The sequence below is a fragment of the Ruditapes philippinarum genome, unplaced genomic scaffold (assembly GCF_026571515.1).
Source record: "Ruditapes philippinarum isolate M1 unplaced genomic scaffold, ASM2657151v2 ctg6297_1_1_1_1, whole genome shotgun sequence".
Classification (NCBI taxonomy): domain Eukaryota; kingdom Metazoa; phylum Mollusca; class Bivalvia; order Venerida; family Veneridae; genus Ruditapes; species Ruditapes philippinarum.
In genome coordinates, this window is record NW_026854636.1 from 2,891 (window position 1) to 30,629 (window position 27,739).

The 27,739-nt window shown below is 31.6% G+C and overlaps 3 protein-coding genes and 1 long non-coding RNA gene across 4 annotated transcripts; 2 read left to right on the top strand and 2 right to left on the bottom strand.

Moving 5' to 3' along the window:
* The first annotated feature begins 1,749 nt into the window (after positions 1-1,749).
* On the top strand, positions 1,750-4,012 carry LOC132740639 (uncharacterized). Its single transcript, XM_060728582.1, has 4 exons — positions 1,750-1,901; positions 2,588-2,676; positions 3,111-3,288; positions 3,734-4,012. Coding segments are annotated over exons 1-4 (324 nt in total). The 5' UTR covers positions 1,750-1,845; the 3' UTR covers positions 3,735-4,012.
* Positions 4,013-9,002: 4,990 nt separating this feature from the next.
* On the bottom strand, positions 9,003-15,518 carry LOC132740640 (uncharacterized). Its single transcript, XM_060728584.1, has 6 exons — positions 15,460-15,518; positions 14,908-15,066; positions 14,068-14,219; positions 13,270-13,496; positions 12,877-13,028; positions 9,003-9,732 (listed from the first exon to the last, which is right to left on the bottom strand). The coding sequence occupies exons 2-6, from the start codon at positions 14,993-14,995 to the stop codon at positions 9,629-9,631; spliced, it is 723 nt and encodes a 240-aa protein (XP_060584567.1). The 5' UTR covers positions 14,996-15,066; positions 15,460-15,518; the 3' UTR covers positions 9,003-9,628.
* A 276-nt stretch (positions 15,519-15,794) lies between these two features.
* LOC132740641 (uncharacterized) lies at positions 15,795-22,149 on the top strand. The gene is made up of 4 exons (XM_060728585.1): positions 15,795-15,922; positions 18,681-18,772; positions 20,509-20,686; positions 21,173-22,149. Coding segments are annotated over exons 1-4 (342 nt in total). The 5' UTR covers positions 15,795-15,851; the 3' UTR covers positions 21,174-22,149.
* A 1,338-nt stretch (positions 22,150-23,487) lies between these two features.
* On the bottom strand, positions 23,488-24,398 carry LOC132740642 (uncharacterized). Its single transcript, XR_009627183.1, has 2 exons — positions 24,307-24,398; positions 23,488-24,268 (listed from the first exon to the last, which is right to left on the bottom strand). It is a non-coding gene; the product is annotated as an uncharacterized LOC132740642 (long non-coding RNA).
* Positions 24,399-27,739: the final 3,341 nt, after the last annotated feature.

Genomic DNA, 27,739 nt, shown 5'->3' on the forward strand with positions numbered 1-27,739 from the left:
TATGTATATCCATGCCTTGAATGGAACTACTTTTTATACATTGACACGGCGTAGACACAAGTTACAAATTCAGCATACGACAGACGACAGATTTTTACCAAATTTAGAAGATAGCGTATCACAAGTCGCTTATCGAAATACTGGTTGCGTGTTATGCATTTGATTTTTGACGGCTAACTTCGACTTAAATTGAAGTTAAATAAATAATTGATTTCAGTTTCCTTCTTTAAAAACAAAATATTATGTATGAAATTAACAGTAAGGGAACAAAGAAACTTACTTTACATGTAGAACATGGTTTTAGAATTGAAAATAGAACAAATAAAGCAATCGGTTTTTGGGTCGATGTTTCCTTTGCAAGTTGTCAGCGAAAGATTATTTGATGACTTATTGGCTGTCCGCCCATCCGTGAACACAACTTTGTGTTTCAGTTTTTAACAGTTTTTCTTTTACTGAATGATCTCATTATGGTTTGTAGAGGTATGGCCCCTGAACGGGCAAACATATTTAGATAGACATTTTCTTTATGACAGCCAGATCCCACAAAAATACATGTATTACTAGTATATCACGGTTTTTCTATTACATGTAAATTGGTCTATACTTATCATTATTTGAAGAGTTATGGTAACTTATTTGTCAAAAAAATGAATATTTTCCCATCAAAATGGCTATATTTTTTCAAAACAAATTAACATAAAACATTGATAAGCAATAAATCTTGGTTCCCTCTTTTTGCGACTTCTTTATGCGGCTGATATTGCCCCTCATTGTATTGCTCACACATGCTTGGACAAAACAACACAAAGGGTGGAGAAATTCTAAAATGACAATGACTCTAAAATGACATTGACCTTGAATTATTGAATGTTGATAATACTGACCATGAATTCGTTATAAATGCATAAATTTCATTCCTACGTAGACAAGAAAAAATAACAATAAGACATAACAGTTATGTAGTGTAAGACATAGGCGGCTGACAAGGTCAATTACTAAACGTGTTTAAGTCTTTAGAACACTATACTTATTGCAGCATTTTGTTCCACGACATTTGCATGATTCATCTCACGGCGTTATATGAGTTTTACTCTTGAATACAAATATCTATTTACTGTCATATTTCAAAATTCATCGGATTTGCTCATATAATGCTTCAGTTCATAACTGGGCAAAACAAAATTTAGTACAAAAATACACTAAGTGGAGTTTTTACATTTAAATATGACCTTGAACATGAAGTAACTTTGACCTACCAGAATCTTAGGTAAGTGTTATTTAAGAACAAATGAAACCTTTGATGGTGTTTGGGTCATTGAAGTTTAACTCTCTCTGTCTAAAACTTGAATATTTTTTTTTACATCATGTAATGCTCCACTCAATTATCTCTATTATATTTAAACCAAACATTCAAGGGCTAATATTATTCTCTTTTAAATCATAGTTGGAAAATTTGAATGTATGTATAGAGAAGAATATTTTGTTCTCTTAACCTTTGTTTATCTTCTTGAAAAAAATGGACCTTTTATATTTAAGTTCCCAGTCTGCCTTCTGTTATTGTGACAAAAATAATAAAGACAAACATAAATAAAAAGTAAGCAAAGAAAAAAATAAATAAATAAAGAAATTGACTGACCAATAGTGCTAGGAGTATTTATATAAGAATTCATTTTAACTGTTTTTTTTGGAAAGTAAGGTAATGTAAGGTATAGCGTTTTAATTTCAGCGGCCGTAAGACTGTTACAATAAGAACGGTTGTCCAGCGTGATTTCATATTTAATTTTATGAATCTCCGCCTGTCTGATAAATGGTAAATAAGTTATATTGTACTACTGGTGAATAAAAATGGTGAAGTGGATAGAGCTAACAAATTTCATGTGTCCAGCATGCCCATTTGGTGGGTAAGTAACAATTTACTGTTCAAAAAGTAATATATTATTTTCTATTTTTTAGATAGATAATTTATCAAACTTGTTGTTATAGAAAAAATCGAAAAGTGGAGTTCACGGGATCTATTTTCATTTCAGACAGTATAGTCAGTCCGCTTCAAGAATCCGGTCCGAGTAATTCACAAGTTCATGTTTTATGAGACTTATCAATATTACGTCTCCACACACATAAGTAGTGGAGGACCCCAGGGGTCCTCCACTACTCATATATATAAAATATGTAAATTAAACGACCTGATACAATGACCATGGTTGTCAAAAGCATGAAAGCATATAAATGATGACATTACATTTTTATTGTTTAAACTTAAAAAAAAGCGTTTGAATTAGTTTTTAATTCTTCCTGAAGGGATCATGTTATTTACTGAATCATTATTGGTATTTATTTGAGGATACTGTTAAAACCCGAATGCATCAATGAGTTACACCAGACATTTTATAGAACCACAGCCACCTTGTGGACAATGCTACTGTGATATCTATGTACACTCTTAAAAAAAATGAAATAACACGCAAGTTCCAGGAAAATAGGCAACTGAAATACGACAGTAAATTAACCAAGCAAATACAAAGTTTGTCAAATATGAAAACATAAACAAAAAATGAAATACTATCGCTTTAGACCCTTTATTTCCCAGGGGCTCGGACTGGATATGCAATATGGACAGACTTCCAGTGTATCTAAATGAAGAAGGAAGTATGAAATGTCAGTTTGGATCTCATACAGGTTTGGCAATATTGAAATATTTTGATGATTATTTCATCCATGAAATTGTCAATAAGAAAATAGTTTGCTATATAAATATCGTTTAATCTTCAAATAAACATGAACTTGTCAATAAGATGATGTTTGCTACATAAATACAAAGAGGATATTCAAGTTTTTCCTATAAATACATGATTTATTTTCATCGAGTGGTATGAAAATAAATATTTCATGAGTGGCGATAACCACGAGTGAAATATAATAATTTTCATGCCACAATTTTTGCAGTGAAAATACGGAAAATGAAAATACGCATTTTATTTAATTAATATTTCTCAATATTTCATTTATAAGTATATAATAAATTTGTATCAATATCATAAATACAGAAATACGAAATTACTTTTAAATCGTTGTAGATTATCTATCTTAAAGATAACACATTTGTATATCAGGGCCACTCATAAACTGGACATGGAATTGCGGAAGCGATTACCATAAAGGCGAGTTTTTAACGGCAGACTTCGAAGGGTTTACATTTGCAATGTCACAAGCAGTACAGCTCACTAGTAGGGCAGGCGCTGAGTGGGTGGCAGCTCTGCTACACAACATCGGCAAACAGTATGGAAAATGGTATTACTAAACATTTTACAACTCCCTTTTTCAACAATAAAAATATATAATTATCTACTGATGTAAGTTCATGACTGCTATAACGTTTAATACGTTAAATGTCTTTAATGCACTTGTCCATCTGTTCATGTTCGAATTTGAGATACATAAAAATATATAATTATCTACTGATGTAAGTTTATGACTGCCATAACGTTTAATATGTTAAATGTCTTTAATGTACTTGTCCATTTGTTCATGTTCGAATTTGAGATATTAAGATGAAAAAAGAGTATCATTCAAAGGATGCCAAAGCCACAATTTGATGGTTTAGATGAGACATACTGTATGGTCAATCATAATATTATAAAACGTTTAACACATTTATTTGCAATGTCGATAAGCACGATAGTAAATATTTCGCACAATATTTTGTTTGCCATATTTTTACTTTTTGTTTTTACAGATTGAGGGTTAGAAGAAGGGTGTAAAGTTAATTAAATGTAAACTGACCAATAAAATGATGAAATATATATATATATATATAAAAAGCTTCCAGAAGAGTTATAATGAATTCCACAAAAAGCAGGACGTAGTCAGTTTTAAAATTCTGAAATATGCAGCTATAGATTAACACTTTACATTTAAAATGTGTATTTATATGTAAATTATTAAACTATTTTCACGAAAATTTATTTATTTACTTTTTTAACCAGAAAAGGCAATAAAGACTACAATGAAGCTACATATCATTTGCTTATTTATAAGTGTGTTGATAAAACGTCTCTGGAGAATTGCAATCATTAAAGATCTGGGAAGTTAAAACTCCATTAGTAAGAGCCAAAAGAATAGAACTGAACACAAGAAGTAGTAGTTAATACACATGTTACTATATGTAGTAACAAACCTAAAGGTATTTCAAATCTATATGGCAAGCTCTAGGCCATTATAGACTTTCAACAGTCTTGCTACACGGAATTATTTTCCACAATAATTTGGCAAGCGATTCAGAGCAAATGTGAAAATTCACGTACCCTAATCAAACTCTCGGTGATTTTCAAGATGGATGAACTGTAGCTAGTCACTTGCAAACAAAATTTTAGATTTAGATGACATAAACGAGCGACATCAGCTTCAGATCATAGATTTTCAAAATTGTCCAATGTCCCTTTCCGCACCACACTTTATGACGTAAGACGTAGTTTGTTTGAACAATGCAACAAGGTTAATACCCCCAATCACAAGAACAATTTGATTGACATATAATAATGCGGGATAATGCTCTATAGTGATAGAAAATGGAATTTTTATGTTAGCCTGTTACATTAGATGTGACGTTAATAAATACAATGACGTCATGATAATTACTTTTCCAAAATTTTATTATATTTAATATAATATTTAATATTTTATTATCTCAATATCATAATAGGATGGACATGAATATCTTTCATTTCCTTGTATTTTATTAAAATGATGCCTGGTTTGTCATTATAATTCATCTTTCAACATGGTCTTCTTACATTTGTCATTTTTAATAAAGGCCTGTGCGCATCTCGAAACTTCATTATTTTATTATAAAGTGTAGGCTAATAAATGTCTCGATTTTCAATATGTTACACGATCTGTAAGCTGTTTTTACATGTAATCAAATACAAATGTACAAGCAAATTTACCGTATCTATTTAACGCCCTAATTTTTGTCTTAGGTTATTAATTTGTCCGTAATATTTGTTTAGAGTTCTATCTTAATTTAGGATAATTAGTTAGGCCAGTCTTGTTGTCTTTTAGAAGAACAAATTAAAGAACAAATAAATAAGCTAATCGTCTGTGTCCTAACATCGCTGAATCTTAATTACGATCTAGATCTACTTTTAATTATTTCTTAAAACGCAAATAATATCTTAGCTTACTTAACAAAGTCAAATCAGGAAATGTTTTTTTTTTCGGACAGTCAGAAATGTTAAGGAGATCATTTTTAAGTAAAAAAAAGCTTTGTTAATACTAGTAGAATTATGCATTTGATAATAATAAGGTGTTATTTTGACAATCAATCTATATGCATGGATTAGGCCATGAATGTATCTTTATTTCACATTTACTATCATAAAATATCAATTTTTTTAGTGTCCATGATTTTAACTGATCATGAGTGTCATGTGACCTGTTAATGGATTTTTGGTGCGGGACTGATATAATATATAGAAACCCCATAACATAATCGGCCTGCTGAACACGGTCATGTGCAAAATATGTACACAGATGGCGTTACATTTTACATCATCAAACCCAATCTCTGGTTAATCGGCTTGCGTTCCATTTGTCTCTATACTAACTTGCATTAACAAAAACGGCACTGACACCGGTTATGATTTTGGAAATGAAAAGGTTTGCATTCCTAATATCCACTAAATTTGAATAGAAAGAAGTAAATCTGTAAATTTACGTTGAAACAAAGTCGTAAATTTTACATTATGTTTACATAAGTATTTTGTGCGTAACTATGCATGGAGATAGTTCAAACAATAATAGTAAAATTCATTATTTTCATCTCATGTTATGGCAATGTGAAAACTATTTGTGCTTTTATCTTTAGTTTAATTCACTTCAGTGTGCGATAGATAGAACTGTTATGAAAACATTTTTGAGCCCATTGCTAAGGTGTTATAACTCTGCGTCTATATTGCATTAAAATTCGAAGTCGATTTGCATGTTAAATATTTTAATACTCTTTACAATGAGTGACACAAATGCCTATGACTTCAAGTGATTATAAGTGTCATTTCTATGAATTATGATTAAGAAGTATTTGCAACCTGAAGCCTAATTATAACCATAACGTAACTTGTAAGAACACACTTTGATTGATGTTCGTGACGTTGCACAGACAACCAGAGTATTCCCGACGGACACAAATGTACCAGAGAACACACGGAAACACCAAACATCACACAAAAGTTTTAAAAATTTGTCGTAACATTTTCCTATATCACTAAAAGCCGTTGATCGGTTTTTACTTGCTAGCCGGAGACCGAGAGCCCGACATGGCTTAAATGTCATTCTAGCTAGCCAACATGTCTGAAATGAGGTTCTGGCTAGCCGACATGTCTGAAATGGGATTCTGGTGAGATGAAACGGCCGGGCTAGGCAATGATGATTACACCTGCTCCGGCTGTCTGGTCACCTCCAATTGAAATTAAAAAGGAAAAAAAACACAAGAGATTTATAGATCACAAAAAGGTGCTTCTTCTGGTCTTTGTTCCATAAAAATATCAAAAAGCTTGCATTAGTTCAACTTGTCCAACTCTTAAATGGACCAAATTGTTTTGTAAGTAATACCTTGACCTTTGTGGTTTCTGTTATGTAAATTCACCAATCTGTAACAACAAAAACAGATCACTTACCATTTTATCAAATAGATCACTTAACATTTTCAATAAGTTATGCTTTGCCAAACCACGTTGTCCACATTAAACGAAACATGATATTATTATCAGTGTTGGGATTGTTCGTTCTAATATCATCAGCATTGACATTTTTTTCAAAATATCTTTTACAAATCTCATAAGTCATTCACACTTGTCAAAAGCATTTCATTTGTTCTTAACTTTCATTGACAAGTATTTGATAAAATACCACTTATCATGTAATTTAAACTAGCCGAATCAATAAATAGAGTATTTTTGTCGCCAATCTTCATATTTGAAATAAGTAAGCAAAATATATAGGCTATCACATTTCAAAGAATTGGCAAATAAATCCAAAAACCAGGTCTGATTTACGACCCTTAAAAACAAAAGTCCTTTGTTCTGATATTCCGGTATGTTAATTAGGACAATGAAAAATATTTACTTTCTCTTTTATTCCTGGTATTAGACTTTATAATGTACAATTTTCATCGAAAACAAAATCACGCGACCGGGTTATGAAACGTTTTTGTGTCAATCGATATATACAGTACCAAGGTCAATATTATCTTGTTTCAAGGAGTAGGTAAAACTAAACCATTTTGTTCTTTAATTGGCAATGTGAATCTCGTTCTTCGTGTATGAGATATATTGGCTTTCTACCATATCGTACCAATTTTGAATAATATCTTAATAAAAACAAGTTTTAAGTTAATAAACCATGTAAACACCAGAATTTGACAATAAATTCTTACTTTCTTGAATAGCAGTCTCAAAGACATTTTAATTTGTAATAATTATAGTAAGAGGAGTGAATAATATACTTTAATAAAATATTAATAAATAAATAAAGATGAGAGATAGGGCTATAGCATGGCGGCTTTGCAACCTTTGCTTCCAAATATGCTGTAGTGGTGGTGTTAGTAGTTTTCACTCCGGATCACGGCAGTAAGCCTAATTGAATTTATCAGAGCACTGTTCAGCCATCGCATCGTTCCTTGGCAGGATGTCTAGCATTTTACTAGTTGCATTCACTTCCGCAAGGAACTGATTTCTTCTGTACATGCAAGAACAGAGGTACAGTGCGAATGACCGCAGAAAGGATTTCATGATCAATCACAACGAAAGTGAATTGCGCCGTCCTGGAATCGAACCCAGGTCGCCCGATTCACAGTCTAATGCTCTACCTATTGAGCTATCCGGGCGGCTCCTACCCAATATGCCTGTGTGTTTGGGGGGGGGGTATCCTCGCCATCAAAGAGAGATCGTATGACCAATAACATCTAACCTTATATATGAATGAATTTTCTTACAATTTCAGAACAACCAATTTTATAACATAGTATACGCTAAAATCTCATCAGGTAAATATTCTTTGACATTACAATAAACTACTATACATGCAGTTTCGTAGTTGCTTTTTTTCTTTTTTAAAAAAAAAAGAGAAAATAAGAATCCACAAGAAAGTCCAAAACGGTAAAATTGAAAATGTTGTAGGCTCGGTTTGATTGAGTCTGGTCATGGACGGTACTATCAAGTGCAAACAACCGTCCACGCCCCCTGACACCGGCTTGAGAAGAATTCAACATGTAAACATAAAATGGCAATACTTTAAATTTAGAAACATTCGCAGATGTGTTCGTACAACTGTTCTATTAACCTTTGATATTAAAGTAACTGTTACTATCATTGCAACCATTTCAATGAAAAGGCCGTGCTGTCTATGAAAAGTACATTCTTTGTGAACGTATTCTAGGTCCTCGTTCTATAAATGAAATGTCATGAAATTCAGCACTATCCTATCTGACAAACCAATTATTTATCTTATGTTCATGTTCACAGAATACTAGACCTAAATTATTTTTACTCCTATCATATGAAATCTAAGAAACGCGGTCATAAATCTTTCATTGTCTTTTTCTTATACAATGACAACTAATGAATTTTATTATGCGTGAGTAACTAAATATTTTACTGGCGTGACAGGATATCTTTTTTCTACTAATTTACCTTAATATAAGATATGAAGTCTATCATATTAGTCTTTACATCAATATCATTGTTGATCAATAATGTTGTCTCTTAACACCTTGCTCTTAGCATAATTCCCTTATTACAGCGAATAAGGTTTTTTGTCTCCTCGCTGCTTATTCGTCGTGTACTAAACTATTGTCAATAAAATAAACTTAGGACTCAAATAATAAAGTTTCGAAACGCATATAGAATTAATTTTATTAAATTTAAAACATAATGTGAAATGTTTAATTCAATAAAATAATAAAATCTCAGTTATGATCCTTACAAAGAAATGGCCATTTTATTGATAAATATTATGACCTTCACACAATCATTTATACAATAAATCAGTTTTATATTGATACATTTTAGGACAACGTTAAACACATTGAGTAGATAAAAATTGTGTTTCTTTTTCATTCTATGTATTATAAAAATTGAAAATGTTGCAAGGTCTGTTTGCATTGATTGATCCCGTTCATGACTTGTACTTGGAAATGCAAACTACCGTCATCGCCCCTAACACAAATAAGTGATGTATAAGGAAACTGTAAAAGAAGCTTGAAAATTGTGTCTGGTTTAAAGAAATAAAACAAGAGGGCATGTTACATAACCTTCAGAGTTCTATAAAAAAAATACATTCAACAGAAAACTGTAATAAGTGATCTTAATATTTTAATGACAATTATACGTATATACATGTACAAATATAATATATATCAGTGTGTACGCAACTATTGCATTTTGCAATACAAATAAGTTGTTCTTGTCATCAACAATTAGCGTAATGCAACAGTGATACATGGATTTTGAGAGAACCATTTTAGACTGCTAAAGCGTACATAACCATCTCAATAAAAATACAGTGATTCATCATTTTTTTTTATATCAGTTTAATTATGTGTGCAGACTTCACGTCAAATATGATTGTTTTTCGTTTATTTTATGTCTTCTGGACCATTGCGTTCAATTCTGTGGATATCTTCTTTGAGAAATCTGTCAAGATCTTGATCCCCTCGAGCCCGAGATATTCTGTTTGCTCCTGCAAATATATTTTAAAGTTAATAAAAACACTTTCACTAACAGTTCAATGTAATGTTTGTACACCGCACTCTATGAATCTCAATAAACTGAACTTTGAACTTGAAGTTTTTCATTACGATATCGCACATGGAGTAGTATAGAAATTAATTGAAATGACAATTAAACAATAAACCGATTACAATATCTATTTAAAATAAATATAATTAATGTTTGTCATAAATTAATCTTTATTATTATTCTTGAGCATCTAACTTATGAAACATACATGGAATTTCGCAGCATTTCTACAGCCGCTGAATATCGATTATCTTGAATGTCGCATTAGTTTTACCTGTCGCTAAACGTCGCATAGCCCTCGTACAAAGTCGTAAGTCTTATTTTCAGATTAAGTTCAGGATATATAAATATTATTATTTTGTTTGTGTTGAATTCAACAGGGGTCTATATCTGGGAGATTCGGGTTGAAAGGTTTTTATCAGTCCGCTGAATTAATACTATAAGTAATTTTCCAAGCATAGGGTTCATTGTTTATGCCCTATTCAGAGCCATTTATCATTTGTAACATAAAACACATGTCGATTCATTTGTTTGCAAAAAAAGAGATTCTTTTTGTGTTTACCATATAATGTTTAAATAGCAAACTTCCTGATCTATCGTCCTCATTATCAATGATTAAAAATTATAGAATAGATATATTATTTTTTTAAATTTATCTTAAATAGGTTGTCTTATTCAGATAAAATTATACCAATATTCCTTCTATGGCAGAACATTAAATGTATAAGTATGATTAAGGACATTAGTAGATATCTTTTTACCTTTGAACTTTGTAATAGCAGTAAGATAAATTACAATTGTATATACTATTAGTAAGCTTTTGTATTTTTGCTGATATGCTTGCTTTGACATTATTGTTGTCCAATAGAATTGTAGTGGTAAATTTATTTTGGTAAATCGACGAAATTATCAATGTATAACTTTGTCGTTTCTTCGCTTCTTCGCATTATTACATTTCCGCATTGTTGTAATTTCCTTTCCCATTGTTTAATTTTCGCGAAAACGCGAAAATACGAAAATGTAAAAATACAACAATGTGAAAAAGCGAAATCACAACAATGCGTAAAAGTAAAAAAAGCAACAATGTGAAAAAGCAAAAATACAACAATGCGAAAAAGTAAAAAAAAACAATGCGAAAAAGCGAAAATACAACAATTCGAAAAAGACAAAATGCAAAAATGCGAAAAAGCGAAAATACGACAGATGAAATGAAAATAGACGTCAGATTTTACGTGTCATATTGTCGCCCTTCTTTTGTCGTATTTTCGCTTTGTCACCTCGAAAATCCGAAAAAGCGAAAACACGAAGAGACGACAAAGTCAACTTTGTCGTACAATTGTGTTTTTGCATTTGGGTGCAAAGAAGCGAAAACACGACATCAGCCACCTGAACAAATCCTAACTAATGAACACTACCATAAATTTAAAATCATAAATATACCACGTGACGACAAATTTCATCGTTTACATGACAGTTTTGTTGAATGCGAGACATGTGTTTAAATCTTTCCATTTCTTGTGATTGCAATAAAAGGTTATGCATTCACTCATGATAGTATACATCAATTCAGTATAAATTTCATAATAAAATATATCTGTGCTTCTTAGAATTACCTACCTGTTATGAATCATAGAAACTGATGAAGCTTATAAATGCGAAACATGTTTTGATAAACTGTGCTGGTTTGTGGTTTTTTTTTTTTTCATTTCTACCTTTAGTGAACAAATTTCGGAGAGAAAAGTTTCAAAACATAGACAGGTGTCATTTTCTTCAAGGTAATTGCTAATGTGGAATGATAATCAGAACAGAATAATCGATGACAATAAATATGGAAAGACACAATATATCTGATGGATTTGTAAATGTGATCAAGACATTTTATTTAAAAGGTTTGTATGATTTAAAAAAATTAATGTATGGAAGACAAACACCGTCTCTTAATAGTTAAAGTAAAGTATAGAGTCTATTGTAAATTTTGAGCCTCGTGAATGTTTTTTACTTACTTGAAGATTGCATGTACAATCTCAACCTGCGTTTTAGGTGTTTACTATAATACAATGTTGACCAAAGATTACCATTGAATATGTATCAGACCTAAACTTATATGGCTATTCAGACTCATGAATGCTAAAACGTAATTAATACCTCATTTTAAGCAGTTCAAAAATAGTTTTATCAGTATATCTTTACGAGAACCAGGGATACACTATTCCTTCTTTTTATGTATCATTTTAGTGATTAATCTGTCGTGCTCTGACTTGTGCCCTGTCCAGTTTTGTTTGGGATCCTCCTGGGCTCCTTGCCACTGGTTCTTGTTGCTGGGTCGCTTGGGTTTGCGTTCATTGAACGCGGCCTTTCCTTGTTGATCTTGTTTATCATATTTTCAAGCAAATTATAAACTTACTAAATGTTTGAGTTTATCTTTTAATTATGCGATGTCATTGACAAATTTGTTTTATTATTATAAATAATAATATTCCGTGAGTAAATATGTGAAATCACAAAAATCACTTTCATCTTCATTATTTGAAATTAAAACTGGGAAGCGGAAAGATAGAACGATATATTTCTCATTTATAATGTGGGTTGCGACAGCTGAATATTTTTTTATGAATTTATTGCTTTAAATCGTCTAATTTATCGTAAAAACAAACTTAAAGTGGAAGTAAAACTAGTTTCGGTCAATGAATAATTCAACCTATATACTCTTTTGGTGAAACAAAACGTAAATCCGTGTCTCGACTCTGATTCGACTTAATTGTGCAAATGAGACAATTAGCGGCACAGAAAAAATCGAGACATTTAACGGTAGAGAACTTTAACATTTTGTTACGGTCCCGACATTTTAACAGCAGTGTATCAACATTTAACGGTGTATAACGGTATCACAGATGTCATCTCAAAATGAAAACTTATATCTTTTATATTACTATTGGTTCTTTCAACAGAATTATTATTCCAACAGAACAGAGAAAAATGGACCCACTAAAGAACACCCCAAAACAACGTAATTGAAAATGTTGCTAGAGCATGTTTAGAAACCACAATTCAAAGTTGTTCATGTAAATAAGATCACTTTAGGTACCTTCACGTATCATTTCACTACTTCTAGTCACAGGACCAACTGCCTCTTTATCAGGGTTGGTTTTAAACTCTCTATCCAGTACCGCACGATCGTGTTCACCATTAATCATTGCTTGAAACCCCTCTTTCATTACTTCTTCAGTCACCCCTTCACTGTTGGTAAAAATGATATTTTGAATTTGAATGCATTCATTAGAAAATTACCGATAAAACCCCTTTTAACATTTGGTATCGTTAAAAACTAATTCTCAAAACCATCATTGAGTATCATCATGCATATGCATGGATTTGTAGAGAAGTGAACAATTGAATGGAAAAGAAACTGAAACAAATGATCAATTAGTATCTTTGTTTTCATAGATTAGCTACATCAGAAAAATAGTTGAATATTAACCTATTAATCGGTTGATGAAATGTCTCTCCTTTAGCTAGGATTTCATAAAGCTTGGCTAGGTAATAGTCCGTTTGGTGAATGTCTCTTATACCCATTTCTTCTCTAACAGCAGACCAAGCAAATGTCCGGCGTTTTAGCTCTTCGTGAATCTCTGCAAATGCTTCGGGTGGACAAGCTTTTGTTTGAGTCTCAAAGAGAAGAAGCTGGCATTCTACATTGCTTTTTATCTAATAATAATGTAAAATAATTTCTTTAAAAATTATCATTTTTATTGTTCAAACCTTTAATAATTTTGATTCTCTGTCAAAATTTAAAAAAAGTGACTAAATCGACATATATCATAGCTATCTTTGGCGTTTTGGCAAGAAGCACACTTGACGTAATTCAGTGTTTGTGTATGGAAGCCAACATAATACTAAAGTTACCCATTGGCTATATATCTTCTTTTGATTCTTTTGCATTTTGATGGTGAGTACTCTTCAAGTAAATCAGCATTTTAATATGGAAGTCAAAATATATCTTCGATTACATTTTTCTACCTTAACAACAAATGGAACAAATTGTGTCATACTCAAACTGTTTACTTCATGCCACACATTCTTAACCCAGAATACAAAATTTACAAAAGTGTGTCCTTTGTACAAAAGAAAATCTTACTTTATTTCTTTTGCATGAAGAGTAATGATGTTAGTGTTAATATATTTAAATAAATTTCTTAAGGTTCCTTGAATTTTTGACAGTATTATATACAATTATAACAAATGTTATGTAGTACGAGTCGTATATTTCTATACCTACGTCATCAAATGTTTTATGTCTCTGATCAGGAATGAAGATTTCAGACTTGGGCATATTATGCTGCATTTGAAACTGTGCAAGCTCCCTTTGTTCATACTCCTCAAGCATTGTTATAACATTGCCAAAAACTCCATACAGCATTTGTTTACTTGCTGGGTAATAATAAACAAATAAAAACAGTGTAATTATTGTTAACTGACAAATACGGTAGGAACATGTATATTCGCCCATGTTACTACCTGGATCGCTGATATTTGATTTACGTGGGATTTCTTTTGTCGTTTCAAATATCAATAGATTTTTAAATATCATTAATACATAAAAATATTAAAATTTTAACAAACTTATAACATTGATATAGTAATAGAAAGGTTGGAAAGGTTACTTAAGGCAGACCGAAAATTTTATAAAATATTGCACTATCCTCGAAAATAGTAAAATAAATATTTTAACCGAAAAATGGGGGGGGGGGGAGTATTATGTGTCCCAGTTTATTGTTTAGCAGTCTGTTCTTTGTGCTTACTTCTACATCGGATTATTTACATTCAAGGATAACAAGGTCATATTGGTTCTGCTTTCCATGTAGCTGATTGCATTGCTGGAGATTGTACAAAAATTGAAGCATTTGGTAAACCGTAGTGAATTTATTTTTTCTTCTTAACTTATACCTTTTCCAAGATTTAAAAAAAAATGAGCATAAATGTTTGATGGAATTCTGGGGAAATTAGTATTGCAGCCAAAGATAAAAGAACCCATTGTATGAATAAGATATGTTAGTCTTTGTCATAAATTTACGCGATGTAAAGCCGTATTACAATTAGAATATCAAATATTGCTTGCCTTCAATGGATCTTTGCAATTGTTGCTGTTTTTGGGCGTGTGCACCAGTGGCATCAATTTTGTGTCGATCCATTGAATCTGTATCCATCTCTTCAAAGTTGTTACTTTCTTTGCTCTGACGTTTCGGTGTCTTTTTGGAGCTGTTTTTCTTACTGATTACTTTAAGATTTTATAAAATTATATAATTTTATAAAGATTTTATAAGATTTTTATATTTTATAACTCCAGAACCAATTAATGTTAAAATTTAATTAAGTCCATTACGCTGATGTATTAAGAATTCTTTTTGTACTCAAATATAGTATCAAATATGTGTTACTATAAGTATAATTAGGCACCATTGTGACTCGTACCAGTAAAATAATTCTGGCAATGAAATACCAAGCGTAGAAAAAAGAATAAAAAATTCTAAATCTTCAACAAAAAATCTGAAAAAAAAAACTGACGATGTTCGTTTATATAGATAAATTATTATGCACAATTTTTATTGTTAAATATCAAGATACTCACGAACAGATTGCTTTAATAGAAAAAAGACTAAATGTTACTCACTTCTACTTGTTCATATCCCGGTTTAATTTTCGTAATATGTCGTAGGAACTACTTTTTTCAGATTTGTCATTACATTCCATAACACGTGGTGTAATCATGACGAGAGATTTTTACTTACGTCAACTAATCAATTTAGTACATATTGATAGAAATAAAACAGTAATTCCGCATTAGAGTACATTTGTAGTTGTCACCAGTGCGTTTTCAATCTACCTAATAAGGTTTATAAACGACATGACCATTTGTCTACCAACGGATATTAAATTTGTAAGCGACTACTCGCCGTGTTTATCACCTAATGTAAAAATACTGTATGTAATATTGTCGTTGAATATTTCACTTCAAAGTTTGATTGCGGATTTACTAATGATTAAAGAAATACACGTTTGAAAATGGTTACGTGGATAGAGCTTAAAAATTTTATGTGTCCATCATGTCATCGGAAAAAGGAGGATGAACCAAGGTTTTTTTGGGTTTTTTTTTTTCAAAAATATTTTTTCTAATTGATATTTTTATATAAATATCATTTTATTGAATGAATGATCTAAACCGAATGATATTTTAGTCATTTGAATTTGTTATTGATGTAAAGAAACTCTTATTTAGGATAGCAACATGCAAATAAACATTATCAAAGTGTGATTCTTAAAGACCTTTTACACTTCGATATTTCCATAGAAACCGAAGTAGCGTTCCGCGCATGCGTTTTCTGCGTAGGACAAAAAGAGCAATGACTAAAGATTATATTCTATCAGTATTCAACAAACTTAATTAACAATTTGATTTAATCTTAATGATTGACCATACATTTAAAATAGTTTATTTTGATAAATTAGTGATGCAATGGTTTATGTAAGTAACTTTCTGCATTTACGAATTCATTCAGTTTATTTCATATTTGAAAGACTCTGAATGACGCAGTCGATTTTGGTAATACAAGCATACAATTTAACCACCTCTTGCATTTAAGTGTGCTAAACTACGTCACTTGGATATATCGTCTAATAAAATACTCGTTAGAGGTGTCATTAAAATGTGCGGAACTAACTAAATTGCATACAAAAGTCATCTGTTTGAAGTATTGTATTATTAGACGACTTTTTCATCAATTATTGAAATAGGGACAAAAGGATGTTTAAAATAAAAATGTATTACCCGTTTATAACGTAATATTGAGTGTAGGACAAAAGCCCTCCGGTCCAAAAATGACAAGGCGGACTAAAGCCCTCCCGTGAATATTACATGGCGGACAAAAGCCCTCCCGTGAAAATGACAGGGTGGACACAATGGATACTAACTATTTAAGATTTTTGTGAAATATGTTAAACATATATATGTGACTGTTCGCCATCATTGTCAAATCGGATGAAGAATAAAATATGGTAAACTGAATACTTGAAACATTTTCATAAACATACATTATTATATTGTTTACCTTTTTTTCAGAATTATAATTAACTCCGATTTCATATGCTATAAAAATCTATTTTCCACATGACCTATTTCAAGAGGAATAAAGAAGATCTTTTTTCTTGATAAAAAATCTATTTCAACATTTTCAAGGTCTATGGACACATGATTAAGAAAGTCGTTTTTTTTTCGTTATGTGATCGGTAACACCCGCCACCACGTAGGAATATCCATACCTAATTTTGTTGACCTTTATGTCAGTTATTCTCATGTGTAAATATTTCCCGCTCATGCATCAAAATATCGTTTCTTGTATCCCGGGCGGTATATATTACGTTAGGATTTTACTGAGGAAACAATAGAAAACAACATTAAACTCCAAAACCATCCAAATTTTAACCGAAGCTTGGTTTCCATCTTTTTATAAAATTCTCCTTTCGAAACTGGACTCCAAAATTTGTTTGGCCAATACATAGTTGTTATTTATATAAACTGAAAAAAATATAATAACAACTTTCATAGAATAAAAACACATGAAAATAAATATATTTTATTACCAAAATTACATCACACATTGTAGATGAGGGAAACTTCGTTATTTATATAAACTGGAAAATTATACGAAAACAGCTTTTATTGAATAAAGACACATGAACATATATATATTATATATATATTATTACCAAAATTACATTACACATTGTATACGTAGATAAGTTATTTATATAACTAACATATTTTATTACAAACTTTACATTTTTTAAAACTTAAACCTGGAAAAGAATGCTATAAACAGCTATTGAATAGAAGCACATAAAAACACATTTTATTACCAAAATTACAGAAAGCAATTCTATATAGCCAGAAAAAATATACAAAAAAATAGCTTTTTTTATTATAACATCTTAACATAACACATTGTTAACAGAAAACTAGTCGTGTCCAGTTGTGAGGAACTCTTATACACCGTTGTTTATGCGGGACCATATAGGGATGCACAAGCATCAAGCAAAGCGCTGGTGGTAATTGTTCTTAATCTATACTGTTCCCAAAGGCCCACAGTCGTCCTTGAATCTTCTTCGTCTGCTTGGTTTGATATCGTTTAAGTTTCTTCTCTTTCACTAACTTCGTCTGAATTTTCACATCTGCTGCTCAGTCTCTATATTGTCAGGTTCAATATCTCTATCGGTCCCTGGCACGTCAAATGTACTGGTGTTGTCGGCGCGAACGTAATCACTAATTTCTTCTATCGTGGAGACACTAGAGCTACAGACTGGTTCTGGCACTTCCAGATCACTATAGATCATTGTCACATCTTCACAGTTGTCGACTTCCATCGGTTCTACCTCCATTGACTCGCCCTCAAAACGGCAAATTGCGCATACAAAATGAAGATCAATATTACCCTCTACGGCTGCATCGTAGTCTTGCTGAGAAATACCTGCAACAATAAAAAATAATGTTTTAACAAAGCACTTTTTTTATTAATAATATTATTTTTAATATTTATCTATTTAACATTTAATATGTATGAAGCTCAAAAAAAGCATATTAAACATTTTGACATCGTTCATTTACGTAATAACTTTTTAATATAGTAAGTAATACTTCATCTTAAAATTAATCATACCTGTGTTTCCACATTTGATATGATGCCATTGCCTTAAGCGCAAAGATAAATTGATGATAAAATTTCATGATTTCTTTAAAATAATAAATTTCTTTTAAAAATTAAACACTGATGTTTGAAGGAATCAGCAGATTGTAGTAATATATGTATACTTGTATTTTTTTATTATGTGTATTTCTAGTGAAAAATTTAAATGGGTTTGCAGACAAGACAATGATCAGATTTTGTTGAATGAGTTAGGAATGATGAAATGTTCGAATGGGACACATATCGGTATGTATATCTATTATTATGGTCGGCCTTTATAAGTTGTACAGTATTATTTATAAACTTATATTATGGTGAATTTGTTAAAGTGATGCTGCAAATAAATTCAAAAAATCCTTTTAACCCGTTTTCAGTATTTGCCCTTCTTGTTTCGTCTAAATTCGAAGAATTCTGACTAAAATGTCTTATAATCAGCGTTTATCTAACCTCGCGTCTATTTGGATTATTCATGCGCGCATTCGAAAAGGTCAATGACTAAATCTGAAGTTATAATCGTTCGCTCCTCTGTTTAAATGGTTTATTTCTTCTCATCCGCATCCTTACTTTCTTTTTAAATTCTATGTTAAGATGTATATTAATATTGTGATCAATCGATGACCTTAAACTCGTTAAAACAAATAGTTTTATTCCGAAAAATATCACAATATCTTCCAAGAAATTATATATAATATTTTCAAAATTTAATAGCGGACTTACATGTAAAAGGACGTAAACTGATACCCCGATTGGTTTTCATTACTATTGTTTTATATAAACCAATGCAAGACATATCTGTTAACATTAGCCTCCTTATCAATAACAATAAGACTATGGCATAAATTTAAAGTCAGCCCTTTACTAAAAGGGCTGACAACTATTTGTACCTTACTCCTAATAGAAAGGGGAATCCTGTGAAGTTAAAAGCAGTAATAATGTGCACAATACAAACATAAATTGCTGAAAAAGGAATGGGTCCAAAAGCTGAGCTCCTTAAAACAAATAGATAACTTACGCCTAATATTGATTTTTATCAGTGCGTAACACATGGTGTTTAATGCCGTGTAGTTGTGGTACTAATTTATTGTTTATAATCTACATGTACAATCAAATATATATACTTGAACCATTAAACTGATATATATAAGAAAATAGCAGTTTAATGGTTCAAGAATAATGTAAAGGGGAACAAAATGTTAAGTAACTGTTTATTTACAATAAATCTATAAATCGTTAGCTTCTGAAATATTTTTTTTGTAAAATTTATCAACAGTAAAATTATATTGGTTCCATTATTATATGGTTGATTCCCGAAAACGTTGTAATGTAGAATGTCTCCATTGGACAATGTATGTAAATACGGAACAAAATGTTACTTTGCTATTTTAAGTAATGTTTTATTCATTTAGCAATGATTTTGTGCATGCGCCATTCGTTTTTAAGCGATTAACTGCCATTTTACTTCATACAAGCATTTTGGAAGTATTCTTTTTTAAAATTCAAACAATAAATTTGCAGTAGCTTTATACACTTTAAATACAACGTTGCAAATAAACCGTCTCAGCCATCACAAAATTAACTCAGATACTTCTCATGAACGCTTTCAACCAAATACAAATCATATACAAGTAGAAATGTTCAGAATATTCCCTACACTAACCATGTAAAATCTTTCAAAAACCTGAACGAAAAGTTCCCGCCAAACTCTCGCGAGATCACAAAGAAAACAAGAAATTAAGATCAGAAACCTAAAGGGATAAAACACCGGAAAGTGCTGACATGTTTCATATTACTGTCATACGAAAATATGACCCTTCTTCATTTGCAACCATACATTCCGTCAGCAAATTATTCATATATTACATAGGAGGTAATTTCCGACACATTTTATCGTCAGAGTCATTTAAGACACTTAAAATTAAATACTTCCACATTCTGTATCTCGACTTACTCAACGAAAACTAAAATATTTACGTTTCTTCAAGCTAAAGTAATCAACTGGAGGTGGAAATGTGACAGAAGTAGCCATAAAGGAGACTTTACAGCAGCAGACATGGAAGGTTTCACTTTTGCCCTCTCACAAGCAGTCCAATTGTTGGGGAACGGGGGATCAAAATGGGTAGCTTCACTTATCACTCATTTAGGAGAGCAATATGAACAATGGTATGTTTGTTTAACTTTCTATCAAATCAAAAATGTGAAAAAGATCACCCTAAGAAAACATATTTTCCATTTATGATTACATGTAGCATACAGCCCCAAAATAAAACACACATAAACATACATACCAAAGTTAGGAAATGAGGTACACATTATTGTTATTGAATTGAGTAGGATGAACACAAAATAATAAATTACAATTTAACCTCTGTATAGAAACACAACACCCTCTGGTAGACAACGATTCTGGTTACTGCTGAGTGGTGTTGCTCTACAAAGGTAAACTTATTTTTAAGTCTTTCTTTTGGCACAAATGATATTGCTGTAAAGTCGTCTACAAAGATTGCATGTACTGTAAATACTGAACAAGCAAGGAGAGATAATACTGAAATACATGCATCTCTTACAGTTGCATTTGAATAAACATCAAATGTAAAACTGCAATGATTTTAAATAATATCTTATTATTTCATGGTACTTTATTTTCAGAAACAAATGGCACAACTGATTTTCATAAGTGTGATACAGCAAGATATTTGAGAGGTCTTCATTCTGACGGATAATCGTCAATTTTGACTATGTTGATAAATAAAACACCAGCTAAACATGAACAGTCTGCAAACAGTTTTAATTCCATTTGAACCAGTCATCATACTTCATCAACTCTGTTTTGTGTGTTTTGTGTTTTACAAAGTTGGCTTTCTGGTAAAGAGAGCAGTCCTGTTTTGTATCTGTATAATCATGTTAAAGATTCTTTTGTATATGAAAATTATCTTGATATAATACCAAGTACTTTAAGGAAGTATCTTACAAGAATTAGTATATCTTCGCATTCATTACATGTGCAAACTGGTAGTTTTCATAGAAATAGAATTGTTAGAAATGAAAGATATTGTTTATATTGTAATCTACATGACGTCGAAGATGAATACCATTTCATTCTAATTTGTCCTTGTTATATTGATAGAAGAAAAATATATATATAAAGATACTATTATATAAGACCTAGTATGCTTAAATTCACTGATATGTTAAAATCAAACAATAGAAGTATACTTTTAAATTTATCCTTGTATGTACGAGATGCAATGTCTCATAGAAATAATTTAGATATAGTAGATACAACTTAATACATTGTATATTAATAATTCATCCTCTATATTGATATGAAAGAGACATGTTTAGATCCGATCTTGCGATTTTTAGTATGTATTGTAAAATTGTTTATTTATGTATGACGATGTATAATTGTACAAGTCAAAAATAAAGTATCTGTTCTGTTCTGTTTAAATTCGTATATGTATAAAATACTTATAGTTTTCATATTTTTACGCCACGAATTTTGTTTGTCACGAGAATCTGGTATATATACATGTAGTCGCATGTTATGTTAGAGACATTTTTGTATGAGCTCATTTATATTTGTTTCTTTCTTTTGGTGAATAAAGTTTAGTTATATACTTGTTTGCACGTTTTTAATAGTTATTATTATTTTCTATTCATTGTTGAGGAGAAGATTGTTTCACCACCTACCTACCTATCTACCTACCTACCTAGCTACGCTGTAAATATATGTGTAAAACCCCTCTTGAAGACAGTCTGTGCGTCAAGCTACCAAGAAAAGTTATAAGTAATTATGCAAAAAACCAAGGGTTTGTCTGTTTGGTTTGAACTTTTCATGTGCTCTCATGTGATATATCCACGCACATGTATTTGGCCGATGTTACCGCCTACAAAGTAGTTTCATGAACATAATAATTAGTTGATAAATGATGCATACTTTTTGTGACGAGGAAAACTTTGGATAGGTTAAATGTCCAAATCCAACTTCCTTCAGGTATTTAATTAAGTCCTTTCTGCAGGTTTTCAGATTGCTGACCTGATAATAGACGAACTTTTGACTAGACTCCTGTATGAACAGTATAATGGCATTTATGTATGCTAGAAAGAAAGAGGTGTCCGAGAACCGACCTATTGGGGGACTCCAGAAGTAACATACGGCTTCAGACGAGGATCCGTCTATTACTACAGATTAGAGCCTTTCATGAAAGAAACTTTTTACCCATTAATTAAGTGTCTGACATCTTATGCCACAGTTATGCATTTTCGACAAAAAATGTTCATGACTCTCTTTATCAAAAGCTTTACTAAGTGTAAGTCTAAGAGGATAAGGTTTACTGAGGTTTTAGAATAATTCTTATGTACACTATTGCATCGTTTAGCAACAAAATAAATTGTGCATCGACCCAAATGCAACCACTTAACAACAAATTATCCGGATAAAGTTTTTAACTGAAAGACGATTGCTGTGGTGTCTTTTTTCCTGTTGCCATTTGGTTTTACGGTGCACAACACCAGTAACAAGCATTAGGCTACTTTCTAGCGAAGACCTCGGGTGCCCCTCCGATCATTATTTCAGGCACGAATGGCCACCCGAGTAGAACCACCGACGCTCCCTAAGCTGGCTGGATAGCTTTCTCACATGAAAGAATCCAAAGTCCCTAGCGGGATTGGAGCCCACAGCAGTATTGAAATCAGCGACCTAAACCAATCGGCCACAGACACTCTCTGTAATGTCGTCAAATATTTAGCGAAATAACTTAGACCCTAGGGTGTCCAAAACGATACCAAACGCGGTTTCCATATAAGGTTGCTATATTCAGAGTTTTATTACGATGCCTCATTACAAACTACAGTTATTGTCTGGAAACCAAGAAGGGACGGACCGACTGACCGACCGTCAAGCTGACTCCTATGTACCCCCTAAACTTCGTTTGTGGGGGTAAAACAACAAAACACATGTCTATAGCAAAAGATCGTTTATTTATTTTCTTAATAGTTATATCCTTAGTCTTGGCAACATATAGATTGAAAAAGATGAGAAATAAATGCATCTAGTATATATAACCATTAAGTACACAAAGTTAAAGATTACAACAAGAGTGCATTTGCTTGTCCATTAGTAATAACCTACTAATCGTCGGGCTCCTACACGGTCTGCGATGGTCTTTGGAGACCGTAGAAGACCTTCTATTGTGGGAGACCTTCTATTAGTACCTACCCTGTTGACTAAATTTGTACAATGATAATGATCAAGCAATCATAATATCTTGAACAGACACAAGCTTAAATGGCTAATACTTTGTCACTTAAAATTACCATTTAAGCACAAATAATAGTCATTCACAAGTATATCGTTCTCAAATATTTCATTCTTTGTAAAAGGTTGCAATGTGTATTAAAAATCATGTTTGCACTGAACGCACTTTATCATTAATTTGGATGAAAAGTTCATAAGCTTTCAGTGGTCAAGGTCACGGTAACCTTGCTACTATTTGCTAGTCAAGATGATCCATATTATCTTTCATAAAGTCTTAGGACTTTTGGCCAAAGCATTATCAAGTAACTGGCATCAGACAAGCTTTTAGTGTTCAATGCCACTATAATCTTGACCTTTAACCTTCTGACATAACAATAGGGGCCACTTAGTAGTCATGAACATTCATATTAAATCTTAGGACCGTCGGCCAAAGCGTTCCCTAGTTATTAGGCATACAAAATTTTAGTGGTCAAGGTCACTGTCACCTTGATTTGACCAGGGTCTTTCAAATAATTTGAAAGACCCTGATTTGACCTGTTGTCCTAATAATTAATAGGGTTCATCTTCTAGTCCTGAACACTAAATCTTAGGACCTTGGACCAAAGCATTCTCTTGGGCAAATTAATAAAAGACGAGCATTTCACATTGCGATATAATCAGCACAAGCGACCCCTTGACTTTATTGCGCAGTACCTAAAAGTAAATAAACGACCTAACTATAACCTCTCATATGTATGTTGATCATAACACGCTAGTAGTGATCAACTACTAATAACATTAAATTGTGTGGTCATATAGAAAAAAGCGTTTTTCCATATTTTCGAGTAAAACTATGACCATTTTGCTTACATAAAAAATCGTTCAATAATTGAGTATTTAGCAGCTGAAATAGTAGCTCCTTGACTCGTTTGACCTCATAAGTTAATATCTATATTAGACCTACGTGATGATCCCTTTTCTAAGACTCCCAGTGAAGAATGATATACTTAACTGAAAGATATCCTTGTAATCCCTAATATTAGTAATTATATAGATACGTATAAAAAAACCAATTATACAGCTAACATGAGCATGTAAATATAAAGTATATAAGAAATAATAAAACATAATAAATTCTTAACAAACCACCACCAGATCTCTTGTTCCCCGGAAGTTAAATAAAATATAATTTTTACATCAAGGTAAAAAAAAACAATAACAAATCCAATTAAAAATAATATATATAATATTATATTATAACATGCTTCAAACTATTCAATATAAGATAGGGTAGTCCAGTGCATCAATAACAAATAAAAACGTCATATCACGTCAAGAAAATCAAAATGACATCATGAAAAATTACTTAACTTCTTCAGTCAATACGGTTCAACAAATTTCATCAATTCTCTTTCTTTTACCATTTTTGAATACAAATGCATGCCAATTTTGCTTGTGTTGTAGTACATATTAAGATGCTTCCAACTGAGATAAACGAATTTTCCACATAAATCTTATATGAAAAGTTGAAACAAGATGGGTCTGGATTGCTCACCTGTGATACATTGCTAGAAAAAAGTCAAAACTCTTCAATGCGGAAGTAAGTTATAATGTCACATTGGATGCCACATTTTTGATCATGCTGGATAATATTTAAAATATTTGTAGACGTCCACTTAGTGCCAAATAAGTTTATCACACTACAAGACTTAAACATGTTTTGTGATTAATGCTTCCGAGGGATCACTTTGTTTCCAGAATTTTGTAACTTCCACACAGCAGGCTGTCAAGGCCGCGATTTCTCTGCAAGGTATGACGCTAAAACCAATAATGAGTTGCCCGTCGTACTGTCACTTCCAGTAGCTCTCTATTCTGGTCACGTTCGGAGATAGCGAACTTGATGCCATACATCTATTAGAGTTAGAGAAGAATTGAAATAGTACCTGCTCATATATGCGCAGTGCTAGGGCTAGAGGAGATGATCTGCAACGTTTCATTGTCCTCATCGTATCTCGAATTCAAGACCAGGAGTCATAGCTCATTCTCTTATATTCTCTATTTGTTTAGATTAAGCCTGATTTACACAGAATCAGGACATGCGAGTCTTTCTTTTCTCAGGTTGAAGTTCTTGTTTTATCAATCGATAGTGAGTGGTGCATAGTATAATAATAACCGAGGATACCACCACCTGTCCGTCCAAGGCAATTGGAAACCATGTAGATATTGTAAAGGCCCTCAAGGCAATGATACATGACCACATTTCTAAGCACTGGGCACAAGAATACTGTAAGTGTTTACAAGTCTTTATATATAAACTACTGAACACCAGTACAATGTAAATTTTGAACCCTTGTAAATGTTTTATATAATTTTTGTAGAGGACCACAATGTTATGGTATATGCCAAATTTCTTTTCACTGAGCAATGTAGATTCAGAAAAGAAGATTTTTCAGACATATTTATTGTATAAGTCTTTCTTGAGAGACCCAAAAAGTGGGACCCAGCAGGGCATGATTTATATAACTTTATGAAAGGTCAACAAGGCAATGCTACATGCTAAAATATAAGCTCTAGGTAATAATATATAGAAGTATCACACAAAAATACTTAAATGTGCTTTCCAATATAAGTTTATATCGAGTGCCCCATATGTGGCAGCCAATTCATGCAATTTGACCCCAATAGCATTATTCATATCATCTTTGTAGAGGACCAAAGGGTGATGTTTCATGTGGAATATCTAAGCAATGTAGTTTAGGAGAAGAGGATTTGATTTTAAAATAATATTTATTAATTTTGTATAGGGCCACCCAGGGCCATTTATTAAGTTTGGTCAAAATCTTGAAAGTAGCTTAAATTGAGATGCTGTTAAAAGAAAATATAGACAACAATGAATGACCATTGCCATCACAAAATCACACCTCTTAACACTTTACGCACAAATGACCTAAAATGAATATTCTCAATGCATTACAAGTAATAAAATTATTTTGGCATAGTTGGACACATCACAAATATGTTTTTTATGGATAAACGGTGCCTTAGACCAGCACTTTCTCTATTTTGAGTCTTTTTGTACACTTTCTAAAGTATCTCATATGCTAACATGATTCCAAAGGTACACTGCTTTGATTTACCTATAAAATGTTTTCTTATAAGCACAGACTTTAATTACAGTTTGTAACAAAAAGGTTTTGCTGCAGCTTGATTAGTTTAAAATCTGAACCATTTGAGCATTTTTTATTGAAAACTATGCAAGGATCATTCATGTAGAGATAAATCAAAATAATAATGTTAATGTTCTAAAACAAATCAAGATGAACAAAATAAGTTCTATAACAAATCAAGTTGGATTAAATATGTTCTATAACACATCATTTTAAATGAAATATGTTCTGTAAAAAATAAAGTTGAATGTAATAGGTTCTACGACAAATCAAGTTGAAAGAGTTATGTTCTATAACATTCTAAATTACTCCTCAATTGTGAATTAGCACCTTTAACAAAATATATAGAATTATACTAAATAATCTCACATTGTTCAAAAATATACATGCATAAAATATTTCCAAAAGTAAAATTAACACCCAATATCTGCAATTAAGAAAACCGTTTTAAATGTATTAAAATATCAATATTTCCATAATTATTGTTGTTGTTTTTTTTAATCAATATAAATATCATAAAGAATTTGAGATTCACATACAATAACAACTTAAACAAATAGCTATTTTATAAAAACACATTTTAAATAAACTACTTATGTACTATGCTAATTACTCAGTCACTGGTGAGCAATTATAAGTTAACCCTTAACCTACTAAATTTGTGAAAGGGATTTGCCAATTTTTTAATTGATAGAACAGTGCATTAACCCTTTCCCCCATGAGCATATTGTGAAAAATGGCCATTTTTACTGAAAAGCCTCCTCTTACAAGTTCAAACTGCTATGAAACTATGAAAAATGCTTCAATACT

Coding starts and splice junctions, on each gene's coding strand:
- LOC132740639 (XM_060728582.1), top strand. CDS start 1,846: ATGGTGAAGTGGATAGAGCTAACAAATTTCATGTGTCCAGCATGCCCA. Junction 1,902..2,587: donor CCAGCATGCCCATTTGGTGG/GTAAGTAACAAT, acceptor TTTATTTCCCAG/GGGCTCGGACTGGATATGCA. Junction 2,677..3,110: donor TCAGTTTGGATCTCATACAG/GTTTGGCAATAT, acceptor TTTGTATATCAG/GGCCACTCATAAACTGGACA.
- LOC132740640 (XM_060728584.1), bottom strand. CDS start 14,995: ATGGATACAGATTCAATGGATCGACACAAAATTGATGCCACTGGTGCA. Junction 14,220..14,907: donor ATTGCAAAGATCCATTGAAG/GCAAGCAATATT, acceptor ATTATTACCCAG/CAAGTAAACAAATGCTGTAT. Junction 9,733..12,876: donor TAGTGAAATGATACGTGAAG/GTACCTAAAGTG, acceptor ATATATTTGCAG/GAGCAAACAGAATATCTCGG.
- LOC132740641 (XM_060728585.1), top strand. CDS start 15,852: ATGGTTACGTGGATAGAGCTTAAAAATTTTATGTGTCCATCATGTCAT. Junction 15,923..18,680: donor AAAAAGGAGGATGAACCAAG/GTTTTTTTGGGT, acceptor GTGTATTTCTAG/TGAAAAATTTAAATGGGTTT. Junction 18,773..20,508: donor TTCGAATGGGACACATATCG/GTATGTATATCT, acceptor CGTTTCTTCAAG/CTAAAGTAATCAACTGGAGG.